Below are 15,371 nucleotides of genomic sequence, written 5' to 3' on the forward strand. Positions count from 1 at the left end.
AACTTTCCAAAGCCCCTTCTGCAGTGCTTCCCACATGTTTGTGTCACTTGATGTGACTTGAACAAAACAGGCTGGTGGGCCAAATTTGACCAGCAGACCAGAAAATTTCCACCACTTTTACAGAAGATATAAATGAGCACCAGCTAAAATTGATTAAAGATGACACCCTTCTTACTTAAATTTGTTAATATTTACCCAGGGACATACTAGTTCTTTCTTCTTCTACTGGTCTGTGAAGTTTCCTTAATTCTTGTTCTCTACATTATAAAATTTACCTAGTTGGCTAATTTCTTTATAGACAACGGTGTTTAGTGTGGAACTGCCAGGCTCCATTCACTCACTTTCTATTTCATTCATTTTATTTGTATACCTGTTAACATCCATCTGCCTTGGGAGACACGCAAAAAACCCCCCACAAAAAAACCATGATCAAAGTGGCTCACACCAATGAAACAGGGATGCATTTCAAACAATCACTATAAAAACAATTTGCTTGTGTCCAGTTATGACAGTGTTCTACATCTCCCTGTCTCTGCAGCTAATAATAATATGAACTGAGGCTAGGGAAATGCACAATATTATGATGTCAAGACATAAGTAAGTTGTCCTAGTTCTAGACATAACAGAGGGATTAAATGGGTGTGTGTGTGTGAGAGAGAGAGAGTGAGTGAGTGACATGGCTTATTAAACATTACATATTAAGCTAACCTCAAAGTAATCCAATAGCTAATTATGGGTTTGGTGCGATAGGAAATGAGCTACCAACACAGAGAGCTGCTGGACCTCAGCCCTTCAAGTGTGAGCACTAGCTGCTTAGCAAGTTTGCAGCAGCCAGTGGGTATCCTGCTTCTTGAACAATCATTAATTCACCTTTCCCCGGAGGAGGAGGAGGAGGAGCCACCCTCCAAGAGGATGCGTGGAAAGACAGAACTTTCACCCAATGTGATCAAATGGATTGAACTTGCCAAGTAAGTTACTTTCTTTCCCCTCTAGAGTTATGTTACTGTATGGTATGTTTTTAAAATTGACTGTATATATAAAAAACCTATAAGTAGTAGTATTTTTGCAGCCATTTATATAACACCTATTGAATTAGTATTTTCTCAATAGTGATGCTGTTGGATTAGGACTGAAAACAAAGCCATGTTCTAATGTTTACTCAACAGTGATACTCACTGGATTACTTTGAGCTGCCCTGGGGTGGCTAAACCATGGGGTGTATACAGCCAAGAGGTTTTGGGTGGCAAATTCTGTGTGGTGTATATGTGTAAATATATATGAGGGGGAACTCCCCTACTTTCCCCAAGCACCCTAGTGTAACCTTCACCACTTCTAAGTCATTTGGAGCTTCTAAAAAAACCTTTAATGGAATCTTTCCTGCTGCTTTATTAACAGTGCTACTTTTTAGCCTATTCTTTTCACTTCTCTTCATTGCTGTCCACATTATTTGTTGTGCAATGATGTCTTCAGTAGCTGATGACAAACTATCCTTCTTGATTACCTGCAAAGACACCAGAGCAAGAAAAACAATGCAGGCAGCAGTGAACAGAAGTATGGGAGTCAGCACCACCTATTGATTGTAATGGTTATCAAATTTAATGTATTTGGGGATAGGGAAGACAGTTTCTGAAAGAAGATGTGAAATAATCACATAAAAATACAGGCAACATTCCAATTATGTGCATTCTCTTTGTTTGCGACCATGCACACACATGCCAAGTACCTGGAAGTGGTACCCAGAAATGTTCAACCAAGCCCCGCCATTCCTCCGGCACACGGGACGTGGAGGGGCGGTGTAGCTGGCCCAGCTGATGTGTGCAGGGCAGAAGCTTTACTGTGCATGATAGCTGGGATGACTCAGCTCAGGCTCCGGAAGGCCAGAGGGATGGAGGGGCTTGGTTGAGGAGGGCTCTCCAGGGTGCTCCCCATTTTACACGATTTCACATACATGCTTGAAATGACCTCGGGGCCATTGCTTATGGAAGTTAGGATAACATGTACTTAAGCAATAAGCATTCAGCTGTATCCTGGACTTTCCCCCCGCTTTCTAGGCTTTATCGATCAGTTGGAGATTATGATGTTCTGCGGGCTATTTTTAGTGGAAAGATTGACACTAAGGAAATTACTCAGAAAGCTCTATTAGCAGAAGCAAAAAACGATTATGCTGAAGCAGCGAAGCAATACGATAAGGTATGCTTTTCATACGAAGTCTTGCTTTCAAGTATCTGAAGAAAAAATAAGTAATTGTTCAGGCTGAATATGGATTTTTTAAAGGTTCTTCTAATCATCATTTCTCTGCTTTAGCCAGGATAATTTTCTTCATGACTGAGGAAAAGGAGAGGCATGAATTGCACATAAATGTGTTAAGACTTTGAAAGCTTTTCAATGCAGCTTTATAGTCATCAGTAGGGGTAGAAGAGAGTTTGATTTACTGACCTCTAAGGTACCCCTAAGGTGTAGTCAATCCCATTGACAGGAATTCTATCAGCCCTCCCATGAAGCCATTCTGAGAACTCAATTTCAAGGATTTCTCCTGGTGTTGGGCCAGAGAAACAAAGCAGGGATGCATTTTGCGTACCACCCTCCCTGTTGCCCGACACCCTCCCTGCTTAAACTGGTTGAGGTGGTTTCCTGAGTTCTCTTCTTCTTCTTATCCCTTTCTTTCATTAGTTAACAGTTTGCTTTCAGTGTTTCGTCTGTTAACTTGTTAGTCTATATATTGTTGGATATGCTTAAAAACAAAGGAGTGTTGCTGTATTTAAAAATTAGTTTGGTTAAAGGAGCATCTCCATTTTGGCAGTTATCCAGAAATATTATATGACTGGTAGTTCTGCTTTTATGGGAGGGGCTGTCTTTCATGCATGCAGCACAAGCTTTGCATGCCAAAAGGTCCTTGGCATCTCTAGGTGCAGCTGGAAAAGATGCCTGTCTAAAATCAGCATTGGCGGTTGTGATCTAGATGGGCCAATGGTTGGGCTTGGTATTCGACAGCTTCCTTTTCTCCTAGGTCACGCGGTGTTGTTGTTTTTGCACAGGTATCAAAACTGTTATGAAAGAGCAAATTGACTATGAATTCATAATTGCATACAGATAAATTACTAGCTAATCACTGAGATACACATGCATTTGTTTCTACAGGCACTCTCTATGCAAGACTGGCCTGATGAAGAACCAACAGAAGCGGAAAAAGATTTTTGGGAGCTTGCATCTCTTGAATGTTACAACCGCTTGACAGAATGGAAGTCTCTGGAATACTGTTCGACTGTAAACATTGATAATGGACAGCCCTCAGACCTAAATAAAACATGGAGTGATCCATTTTATCAGGTTTTCAAACATACGTATATATTTTCTATTCTGGCTACGTTGCACTTGTTCATTGCCTCAGTCTGCTTATACTGTATGTCAGGGCCAAACTGCATGCGATAATGGAGATTTGTGATTCATCTCTGTGTTTTCGTACTACAGGTCTAAGAGCAGCTTCTGGGGTGTGTGGGTTTTGAGTATGCAAAGTGTGTGTGTGTGCATGTGCGCTGCAAGGGGCGGGGAGTTAAGTATTCTCCCCCAGCTGCTGCTCCAGAAAAACTGGCTACCCTACTAGCAGCTGTGTTTCAATTTATTTTTGTTCTTTTCTTTAAAAAAAGGGTTTTGAGATCAGTCGTGGATCTGCTGTGTAATGTGTCATTTGGTCCTTCCCTGTGGAAAGAGCTCTCAACCTAATATTAGCCTTGTGTGGAAGAATCTCACTGTTAGTATGTATTAAAATATTAAACGAAAGCATCTAATGCAGCAGAGGACATTAAAGTTTTAATATAAATATAATTAAGTGAAATATAATCCAAGATAATGCAATCAGGTCATGAATGCTATTTCAATGTACCGTATTTTTCCCTCTATTACACGCAGATTTTTTCTCCTAAAAAGTAAGGGGAAATGTCTGTGCGTGTTATTGAGCGAATGTGTGGTCCCTGGAGCTGACAAGCGCGAGTGAAGGCAAAAATCAGGCAAATATCAAATCGTCCGGAGAAGGGAGGAAAGCTGCTGCTTTCCTGCATTCTGCCTCAGGGTCTTACTGCCCACCCGCTTCTGTTTCCTTACTGTGTTTGCTCAAACGGAACAAAGAGCAGAGAAAACCCCTCCCCTCCAGGCAAGCAGAGTGGAAAGCAGAGCGTCTGGGACTCGAAGGCAACATGCAGGTTGGGGGGGGGAGAGAGAGAGAGAGAGAGAGCTGGCTGGCTTGTGGGGGGGGGACTTTTGCCTTCCTTTCCTCCCTCTGGTAAAACCCCTCTCTTGCATTCTTAGCCAGCTGCTTCTCTGCACACCCCTCTCCTTGTCGCTTCTATGTTTTTCCTTCCCTCCCTACTTAAAACGTGGTTCCAATCACGGATCCACATGGATCCTCAGGATCTTTGCATTGAGTCACCCCAAATTCACCATCAGATCACATAGCAATGATCTGATGCAAAAACAGGGCTGCAATGGTGCAAAAACATGGTTACAAAGCACGGATCCACATGGATCCTCAGGATCTTTGCATTGGGTCACCCCAAATTCACCATCAGATCACATAGCATGTCCATGGCTAGAGCCTGCACCAAAAAAATCACGCACCCACTGTTGCCTGGGGCTGCAATGGTGCAAAAACGTGGTTACAAAGCACGGATCCACATGGATCCTCAGGATCTTTGCATTGGGTCACCCCAAATTCACCATCAGATCACATAGCATGTCCATGGCTACAGCCTGCACCAAAAAAATCACGCACCCACTGTTGCCTGGGGCTGCAATGGTGCAAAAACGTGGTTACAAAGCATGGATCCACATGGATCCTCAGGATCTTTGCATTGGGTCACCCCAAATTCACCATCAGATCACATAGCATGTCCATGGCTACAGCCTGCACCAAAAAAATCACGCACCCACTGTTGCCTGGGGCTGCAATGGTGCAAAAACGTGGTTACAAAGCATGGATCCACATGGATCCTCAGGATCTTTGCATTGGGCTACCCCAAACTCACCGTCAAATCACATGTCTGTGGCCGCAGCATGAAGCACAAAAATGATACATCCACTGTTTCATTCAGAATTTTTTTTTCTTGTTTTCCTCCTCTAAAAACTATGTGCGTGTTATGGTCAGGTGCGTGTTATCGAGCGAAAAATACGGTAATAAAACTAATTTCAATTTCCCACCACTTTAGGAAACCTATCTGCCATACATAATTCGCAGCAAACTGAAGCTTCTCCTTCATGGTGCTAATGACCAGTCTTTACTGACATTCATTGATGAAGCTATGAAGACTGAACAGAAGAAAGCTCTAATAGAAATGTATTATAGCCAAGAGTTGAGTCTTCTCTACATTCTACAGGATGATTTTGACAGAGCAAAATATTATGTCAATAATGCTATGCAGGTTTTCATGCAGGTAAGGATCACATACATCTGGTGTGAAAAGTCAGTAGATAACTGATATAAGTTCATTGCTACTGCGGGATTATGTCACTCTCCACTGCCTCCTTGGGGGTTAAAAGGGGATAAAATGGGTTCAGGTTTAAAGTCTTGATTCCCTGAGATGATCAGGGCGTGCTAACTGCAGAATGTGTAAGGAAACGCATAGCATAAAGGAAAATCCACTAATTGTTGTACAGGAATTCAAATGGAAATGTTGTCTACTCCACAGAACTATTCCAATATCGATTCACTGTTGCACCAGAGTCGACTTACCAAGCTGCAGTCCGTTCAGGCTTTAACAGAAATACAGGATTTTGTCAACTTTATAAGCAAGCCAGGTAAGTTTTTTCAACTTCATGCGGTGCTTTCACATTGTTGTAGTAGACTTGTAAATCTGGGGGGAAATTAATCCCAACTCGGCGGTATGTATCTTTCATTTTGCAGCTACAAAAATGTACAGAATAGCTATAATGATATTGGATGTCACCTTTTCTTGATAGTGGCTACTACTACAGGTTTTTTATCACTTTGTTCTGATGCAAGTGTATTTCTGTATTTAAGCTACTCTTCTGTTTTAAACTACTGTTCTTCTATGCCACATAATGACCTGTTTTGACATTCCGGAAGCTGACAGAACCAGCTTCCAGTGAACTCCTGTTTATAAAACAAATATGCATACAAACAATTCAACATCAGTAACTGGCCGTGCTAGTTATTTAGGATTTTGACATGTGTTTCTTATGCTGCATTATCAGGTCGCAGGTGTAATTTTTAAACTTTGTATTCTTTCCTCCAACAAATGGTTCTTAGGTAATATAGGTTCTCAGGCATCACTTAAGAGACTTCTTAGTATTTGGACAAACAGATATCCAGATACCAAAATGGATCCTATGAACATTTGGGATGATATCATTACAAATCGGTAAATAAAGGTTGATCTTGATTATTTGTGATTGCATATATCTGTTAAACATTCAGTCATTTAATATGTTCCCAGTGAAATTGTTCTTGCCCTGTCTACAACTATTTCTGTAATTAATCATTTCTGTTGATAGACAGTCATGACAGTTCAAGGATGGGTTTTGCATGTTATATACCCACAACATTCAGTTGTTTATTTAATGCATATTCCTTCTCTTCCAACTTTTCATATAGAAAAAGAAGAGTAAGGACTGAAATGTCTTCTGTGGTTCCAGTTCTGCTTCTGTCAACGTTATGTTATTTTCCTTATGTTTCTGCAGATGTTTCTTTCTTGACAAAATTGAGGAGAGACTTCCTAAAACGAGTCTGGAAGACAGTATAGAAGTGGATGGAGGGGGAGATGCTAGTTTCAAAATGGAAGTGGACCATAAAGATGAAGATATACACTCACTGATTAGAAACTGCAAATTTACCATGAAAATGAAAATGATAGAGAGTGCCAGGAAACAGGTGCCTATGTCCTGTTTAGCAGCCCTTAATCCATTATAAAAACATAAGAAGTATATCTGGATAACACATGCTTCTGTTACCCTTTTCTTACCTTCATATTGAATAGATTTGCCTTTCTTCCATATCCTTTGCTGTTTTTTACTGATGTTTCTCTCCACACGCCCCCGCCCCCCTGAAATGTTAATGCAGAACAGCTTCTCAGTAGCCATGAAACTTCTGAAGGACCTGCATGCAGATTCTAAGACAAGAGAAGACTGGCTTGTGAGATGGAACCACAGCTATTGCCGCTTCAGCCACAGTCGCAGCCAAAGCCAGAGTAGTCCTGAACAAATACTTACAGTACTCAAAACCACCTCCCTTCTAGGTATGTGTTTCATGAAGCGGTCTACTATGCATAATGCAATCGTGCTTGGTTAAGAGAGGATCTTAACTGCGCTTTCTGCATATGTCATATTTGTAACAGTGTCAGTTTTACAATGTTTGGTCCAACAGATGAGGATAAATTGGGCAGCTTGAGCAGCAGTGCCTTAACCTTCCGCAACCAAAACCACCTCCTGGGTACCACTTTCCACATCATGGCCAGTGCCCTTTGCAAGGATCCAGGGTGTCTTGACCAAATCGAGGAAGAGAAAGCTAAAAAGGTCTTAGTGCTTTCAGGAGAAAAGCCTGATAATATTGAAAAGGTAAGTTCTTTTTCTCTCAGAATTGCTAAACAAGTGACTGAAGGTACAACTTGATTTTCTTCTTTCTTGCCCTAATCAATTATATCAGAGGTTTTCAACCTTTTTGGGTCCACGGCTCCCTTGACCAACTACATTCTTTCTGCAGCTCCCCTGTGGGGCGCAGGAGACCAGTTATGGCACCCCTTGCCTGCAGAGCCGGCAGCCTCTCACTCTTTTTCAAACACCCTCCCTTGTGAAGTCTTCCCTCAGCCTCCTCTCCTCTTTTTTTTTTTAAATAAATTTTTATTGATTTTCCAACATAAATTATAACACATTACAACTTACAATACAAAGACAAACAAACATATAAACATGTATAATTTCATAACCTTTTTTTCTTAAACCCAATTTCAGCGACTTCCCCATGCCTCCCTTTTCTGCATCCTCATTTTAAAATTTTTTAGCAACCCCTAATCTCAATTACTTATGATTCACTTTCTTTAACCTTTTTCTCTTACCCAATCATTTATCGCTGCAAATCTGCTTTGCCTTACCCAAGACATTTTAGCAGTCAATAATTTTACAACAGTTCTTAAGGTAAAGTTTAAATTTCTTCCAATCTTCTTCCACCGTCTCTTTTCCTTGGTCACGGATTCTGCCCGTCATCTCAGCCAGTCCCATATAGTCAATCACCTTCGTCTGCCACTCTTCCAGCGTGGGTAGTTCTTGTGTCTTCCAATACTTTGCTAAAAGAACTCTTGCTGCTGTTGTAGCATACATAAAAAACGTCCTTTCTTTCTTTGACACCAATTGGCCTACCATGCCCAGGAGAAAAGCCTCTGGTTTCTTATGAAAGGTACACTTAAGAACCTTCTTAATTTCATTATAGATCATTTCCCAGAAGGCCCTAATCCTTGGGCACGTCCACCAAAGGTGATAGAAAGTACCTTCAGTTTCATTACATTTCCAGCATTTATTGTTGGGCAAATGATAGATTTTTGCAAGCTTGACTGGGGTCATGTACCACCTATAAATCATTTTCATAATATTCTCTCTTAAGGCATTACATGCCGTAAACTTTATACCGGTGGTCCATAACTGTTCCCAGTCAGCAAACATAATGTCATGACCAATGTCTTGTGCCCATTTAATCATTGCTGATTTAACCGTTTCATCCTGTGTATTCCATTTCAACAGTAAGTTGTACATTCTTGACAAATTCTTAGTATTGGGTTCTAACAGTTCTGTTTCTAATTTTGATCTTTCCACCTGGAAGCCAATTTTCCTGTCCTGTTTGAATACTTCATTTATCTGGTAGTAGTGAAGCCGATCTCTTACTTTAGACTTCAATTTCTCATAACTCTGTAATTTCACTTTCCCCCCCTCTTGTTCTATAATTTCCCAGTATTTTGGCCATTTGGATTCCATATTAAGTTTTTTCACTTCCTTAGCTTCCATTGGTGACAGCCACCTGGGGGTTTTATTTTCCAACAAGTCTTTATACCGAATCCAGACATTATATAGTGCTTTCCTAACAATATGGTTTTTGAAACCTTTATGAGTCTTTACCTTGTCATACCATATATATGCATGCCAACCAAACCTGTTATTAAAGCCTTCCAAGTCCAAAATGTCTGTGTTCTCAAGAAGTAGCCAGTCTTTCAGCCAGCAAAAAGCCGCTGATTCATAATACAGTTTTAAGTCTGGCAGGGCAAACCCCCCTCTTTCTTTTGCATCAGTTAATATCTTAAATTTTATTCTGGGCTTTTTGCCCTGCCAGACAAATCTAGATATATCTTTCTGCCACCTCTTGAAACAATCCACTTTGTCCACAATCTGCAATGTTTGAAACAAAAATAACATTCTCGGCAAAACATTCATCTTAATAACAGCAATTCGACCTAACAAGGAAAGTCTCAAGTTTGACCATATTTCTAAGTCTTTCTTAATTTCTGTCCAACATTTCTCATAATTATCTTTAAATAGGTTTACATTTTTAGATGTTAAATTGATCCCCAAGTATTTCACTTTCTTTGCTACCATTAAACCAGTTTCCCTGTGAAACCTCTCTCTTTCCACTGTTGTTAGATTTTTTTCCAATACCTTCGTTTTTTGTTTATTCAGCTTAAAACCTGCTACTTGACCAAATACTTGTATTAGCTCCAAAACTCTTTTTGTACTAGTGTCTGGCTCTTGTAAGGTTAAAACTAGATCATCTGCAAACGCTCTCAATTTATATTGTTTAGCTCCGACCTGAATCCCTTTAACCAGCTGGTCCCCTCTAATCATGTTTAATAAAACCTCCAAGACAGATATAAAAAGTAATGGGGATATTGGGCACCCTCAGCCTCCTCTCCTCTCCCCTCTCCTTAGGAGTCCTCTGGGCAGCGGCAGCTGCCGCCTCTGGTCTCTGAACTGCCCCCCTCCCCCAGGAGCATGGGAAGCACCTCTTGGCCAGCCCCAGAGGCACCATTCAGGTGGGGAGCTTGTCGCCAGAGCTGTTGCAACAAACAGCTGTGCAAGTCTTTAACAGGCAGAGACGCAAGAGGGCATCAGAGGAATGGAGGGAATGAAAGAGGGACAGAGGCCAGTCTTGCCCGCAGCACCCCTGAACATCATTCAAGGCACCCCAGGGTGCCACAGCGCACTGGTTGAAAACCACTGGATTATATCATAATAAAATGTTATAGTGATTTCAGTGGAACTTACTAATTCCATGCCATGAAATCTTCTTACTGGTTTCTGGATGGCACTCTCTGCACCAGTGAATTTTATGTTGCACTGGTTCATCTTAAGCCTTCTGCCTCACCATACCTGTAGCAGGAATAGGCAGGGACTTGCAGGGATGACCTTTCTCCTGTGCTCTCCATCTTCCTCCTCCTCGCTGTTCCTAGCAGTAGCCAGATGCCATTAAGAATCTCACAAATGCAGCACAGTGGTTGCCATCACATCTTGTAGCAATGAATCTCCGTAGGTTAAATTTTGCATTGCACGAAACGGTATTTTCCAGTTGTACATACTTTAATTTCTATCAACTGATTTTATTTACTGGCCCAAGTTCTAGGTGCTGGTAGCAGCAGGAGGGCACACTTCCACAGCCCAAGGGGTTTTTTTTGGGGGGGGGGAGCTTGAGGAATGTGCTCTGTCCATGAACAGTTCTATATCACACTTTTTAAGCTGTCCCTGCTTTCCTCCTTTGAATCTTTTCTTTCCTCCTGCCTCCTATTTCTGTGCCTGTGCCTTAGTATCTGTCTGCCTTAAAAGCACTTTGTAGTCTTGTTTTAAGAAATCATTTATAATCTTGTTGCCTTAACATGCTTTTATTTAGATTCTAAATTTAAGTGCCCACTTCTGTGACTCTTGAGCTTGGTTCTGGGATTTCTGATTTGTTGTAATTTCAGGTTATAGCAGGTTTGAATAAGAGGGCGTTCCAATGCTTCAGCAAGGCTGCAAGGAAAGCTGAAGAAGAGGTACAGTCCATCTCATCTGAACACATAGATACAAAGGGTGTCATAGATGCTTATATGACATTGGCTAATTTCTGTGACAGTCATCTCCGGAAGGAAGAAGAAAGCTCAGCAGGTGAGATAAAAGAGGGGTTGTTCATGCCAGTTATGCAGCTATGACAAAGATAGATTGGTGTGTGGGTATATATTTAAGGCCACAGTGATGCATTCTTCTTGGACAGTTAAATCTACCCCACTTGAACGTTTTGATAATGCTGAGAGCTAGTATATCTAACATCAGGTTGGATTTTAGTTTTCATGGTTGTTCTGGTAAGGTACATATCATCACTTACCATAATGATCTGTTCCTACAAATGTTTTCCCTAACCAAAACTGAAGAAGTAAAATCAACTCATGGTGGTTTTACATCATCAGAAAATAACGTTATTCACCTAGCAGTTCTAAAATATAGACACTTTTATTCTTGCAAGATTGAATGTATTGCCCTCGGCTGTACTTGAGGGACAATTCCAAACGAAAAATGCTTATGTCCCTGTGGAGATTTATAAAGACTTGAGGAATGAGGTTATCACCCCTCTTTTATTGTCCATTCTGGGTCGCCCAGCCACTGCCACGGCGCCCTTTCTCTTGGCAGATCAAGATGAGCAGGTGACAGCAAAGGTTGCAAGGTTTTTAGCAGGGGCAATTAAAATAAGATCTACTATTTGACTACTGATTCAAAACCCTAAAATGTATTTTATATAATTGACTTTTTATTTCTATTTTTTGTATATCATATTGTTGTTTTATTGCTATGGCTGATGGCTGATGCAAATAAAGATTCATTCATTTATTCACACGTTATTCAATCTTATATAATTTTTTTTATTTGGAATATTTATAAACCACTAAACATTATAAAAACCATAGTGGTATACAACAATAAAACAATACAACTAAAACAAGTAAAAACTGATAAAATAGTTATTTAAAAAACAACAATGAGATACTGCCAATTGAGTCCTGAGATGGTTACAAAAACAACAGGTTACAATTAAAGAAATGGATTTAGCATATACTGTGCTCCAAAGTGCTAGATGCCCCCAAACCATCAGTAATACGTTTTGTAAACTTCATTCTGGCCAACCATCAATATTGATGAGTCCCGAGTTTATTGTCTCATGGAGAGAATGTTATAATACCCACATATGCAAAATGCTTAGAGCAGTGAGCTGCATTATCACAGACTAAATGTCTGACAGAGGCCAAACAGAGTTAGCTGTTGTTTTTAATTATATAGGCTTTGACAAGGTACTTCATTGAAATACAGTTTTTCATTGAACATTGCAAACTATGGCTTTCTGTTTGTCGTCTTGTGTCTTGTCAGATATAAATGCTGTGGATTTGCAGGCATTTCCAGCCATTGTGGTGGAGAAAGTCATAAAAGCTCTAAAACTGAATTCTGAAGAAGCCAGGTTGAAATTTCCCAGGCTGTTGCAAATTGTAGAAAAGTACCCAACAGAGACTTTGGGCCTCATGGCACAAGAGGTGAGCCTTCCCTTCCCTGTGGGCAAACAAAAATATAAGGTTGGTTTTGATATGACATAAAATTATTCAGGGTAGTAAAAATAAGAAGGGATTGCAAAGAGCTTTGAAAGGATCTCTCAAAACTGGGTGAGTGGGCAATGAAATGGTGCAAATGCAGTTCAGTGTAAGGAAGTGTAAAACTGCTTTAGCAGCTGAACACAAGATTTCCTTTTTTTTATTCCCAGTTTAGTTAAGAATTCTTGTTTATTTCTGTGTTGACGTTCTTAGAAAAGTGTTGTAAGGTGCTTTGGCTAAGTCAACACTTGATGCAAATATGATATCATCCATGCACATTACCAGACGAAAGTTACAAGAGGGTAAATGCTGCATTTTATTCTGTTGGCTCAGCTGAGATGGGTAGAAGAAATGTGTATTGTTTGCTTTTCGCCACCTTCACATACGTTACATGTTTTTTAAACAGATTTCCTCAGTACCCTGTTGGCAGTTCATTGGCTGGATCAGCCAGTTGATGGCGATGCTTGACAAGGAGGAAGCAATTGCCGTACAACATGCAGTGGAAGAAATTGCCAACAACTACCCACAGGCCTTAGTGTATCCTTTCATGATCAGCAGTGAGAGCTTCTCTTTCCAGGAAACTGTCGTGGGCCATAGGAATAAGGAGTTTGTAGTAAGGTGAGGATGTTGAGCGATACATTTTTGGAAGCAAATAATCTTTATTGCTGGTAACAAGATATTATACATTCCAAAAAGCACATACATCAGTCACAAGTTTACAGTATAGTACATTTTAAATTGAAGCGTTGGAGGTAGGCATTGTATCTTAAGAAATATAGGCGTTTCCCTTTTCTGCACTTCCTTAGCTGTTAAAGAGTTCCAATTTTGTAACATACTTCTCAGCAAAATTAAAAGTAACAACTGTTTTTATTTTCCTCCTCTTCTGTTGGGTGGTGTCCAATGCTTGCTTTCTACTGAGAGAAAGCCTCCGTCTGTGGAATGGTAGAGGGAGGCAATTTTCAGCGATGCCTCTTTTCCCCTGCAGCCCCCCACTCCCTCCAATATGTTCTGGAGAATCCCTCCACCCTCCGGAGCAAATTTTGAGAGGGGTAGGTGGCAAGGCAGAGCAGGAATTGCTATAAATTGCTTCCTGCCCCTATTCCACCAGTTGGTGTGTTTTCTGTCAGTAGATACCACTTGGTCACTTATTGTGAAGCTTACTTCTGGTGCTTGTGCAGGAGGCACCCAGCCCCACCTAATTTGCCGAGAGAGCTGTTCTAAGTTATTGCAGGAATCTGTAAATTAGATTCACATGTTTTGTTTCATGCTTGCTCAGAGGAGCATGCTTGCTTTTGCTTCTCTTCTGCTTAGCAGCACGACGGAAATGGGGAGGAACCTTGCCTAGCCAATAAAAGTCTGGATCACATATCCTCACTGCCTAGGCCGGGGGGTGGGGGACATTTAACCCATTTTTACCTAAATTACCAGGAAGGACGCAGGTGGCGCTGTGGTCTAAACCTCTGAGCCTAGGGCTTGCCGATCGGAAGGTCCGCGGTTCGAATCCCTATGACGGGGTGAGCTCCTGTTGTTTGGTCCCAGTTCCTGCCAACCGAGCAGTTCGAAAGCACGCCAAAGTGCAAGTAGAGAAATAGGTACCGCTCTGGCGGGAAGGTAAATTGCGTTTCTGTGTGCTGTTCTGATTTCTCCAAAAGCGGCTTAGTCATTCTGGCCACATGACCCAGAAAAACTGTCTGTGGATAAACATCAGCTCCCTCAGCCAATAACGCAAGATGAGCACTGCAACCCCAGAGTCGTTCGTGACTGGAGGGGTCCTTTTTACCTAAATACCTCAAGCACACTCGCCATTAAGTAATAAATATTCTGTTTTAGTATTGCAGTTTAAGAAAGCTTCTTTGGTGTTTTATGGAGGAATTGAGCTATATTATCTATCCACAAAGCAGAAGAGAATGCTTCTGTGGTTATATTTCCTCTTCCCTTTGTGATTTATTCTTTTAGGTTGAAGAACAAATTGGACAGAGGAGGAGTGGTGCAAGGTTTTGTCCATGCCCTGGAGCAGCTGTCCAACCCTGCAATGCTCTTCAAGGTACAGTGACTGAATTCTTCATACTGTGAGGGGATCTGTGATGTTTAAATGCATGCATGTGCTTTTTGAGTGTTGAGGGCACACCTGAATAATTACCGAAGCAGCCTGGTTTCCATAAGTAGCTGCTATGTTTTAACTTTTGTCCTTTGGTTGGATGGGAGACGTGGTAAAGTGGTGTTATTCTGGATTCACAGGATTGGACTGAAGATGTTAGAAATGAGCTGGGGAAAACTAAGAAGAGTAAAAATAACATCCAGGAGTTGTATGATGGAATGTTCCAGAATCTGGGAAATTTACAGGCTCCAGGTCTCGGGTTGTACAGAAAGAAGTTCATTCAGGCATGTATTAATTATAGCACCTTTGGTTGAATGTTTTACATGTATAGCAGGAAAGTTAAAATATAATATGGAAAACCTGAACTAAATAATTGCATTTTATTATGGCCCTGAACATGCCTTGCACATCTGTATAGGCTTCAGAAATGGGTGTTGTAGTTAAGTATATTATTTGCCACTACAGTCCTTGACCCTTTGTGTCATGGAACATTAGCAAGAATTAAAACAGTTCTAAAGGAGTGCAATCTGTGGTTCGTAAGATCAGGAATATGATTTCCAGTTCTAGCCCAAGTATAGCCACTGGTACTTTTGTTCTACTACAGAGATGTAACTGGTACTACTGAGTGGAGAGGAGTTGTCCTTCATCTGCATTCACAACTTCTGTAGGTTTTCTGGGTTTAT

At 40.9% G+C, this 15,371-nt stretch overlaps 1 protein-coding gene across 1 annotated transcript in view; it reads left to right on the top strand.

Moving 5' to 3' along the window:
• Positions 1 to 15,371, top strand: part of PRKDC (protein kinase, DNA-activated, catalytic subunit) — an 86,641-nt gene that overhangs the window by 56,855 nt on the left and 14,415 nt on the right. Inside the window, exons 63-76 of the mRNA XM_053396208.1 lie at positions 751 to 968; positions 2,052 to 2,190; positions 3,139 to 3,327; positions 5,199 to 5,423; positions 5,679 to 5,787; positions 6,260 to 6,371; positions 6,691 to 6,880; positions 7,070 to 7,244; positions 7,373 to 7,563; positions 10,944 to 11,124; positions 12,376 to 12,536; positions 12,997 to 13,208; positions 14,547 to 14,634; positions 14,829 to 14,972. Coding sequence (XP_053252183.1) covers positions 751 to 968; positions 2,052 to 2,190; positions 3,139 to 3,327; positions 5,199 to 5,423; positions 5,679 to 5,787; positions 6,260 to 6,371; positions 6,691 to 6,880; positions 7,070 to 7,244; positions 7,373 to 7,563; positions 10,944 to 11,124; positions 12,376 to 12,536; positions 12,997 to 13,208; positions 14,547 to 14,634; positions 14,829 to 14,972 — 2,334 coding nt within the window. The remainder of the gene's footprint in view (positions 1 to 750; positions 969 to 2,051; positions 2,191 to 3,138; positions 3,328 to 5,198; positions 5,424 to 5,678; positions 5,788 to 6,259; positions 6,372 to 6,690; positions 6,881 to 7,069; positions 7,245 to 7,372; positions 7,564 to 10,943; positions 11,125 to 12,375; positions 12,537 to 12,996; positions 13,209 to 14,546; positions 14,635 to 14,828; positions 14,973 to 15,371) is intronic.

This window comes from Podarcis raffonei, chromosome 7, assembly GCF_027172205.1.
Source record: "Podarcis raffonei isolate rPodRaf1 chromosome 7, rPodRaf1.pri, whole genome shotgun sequence".
Classification (NCBI taxonomy): Eukaryota; Metazoa; Chordata; class Lepidosauria; order Squamata; family Lacertidae; genus Podarcis; species Podarcis raffonei.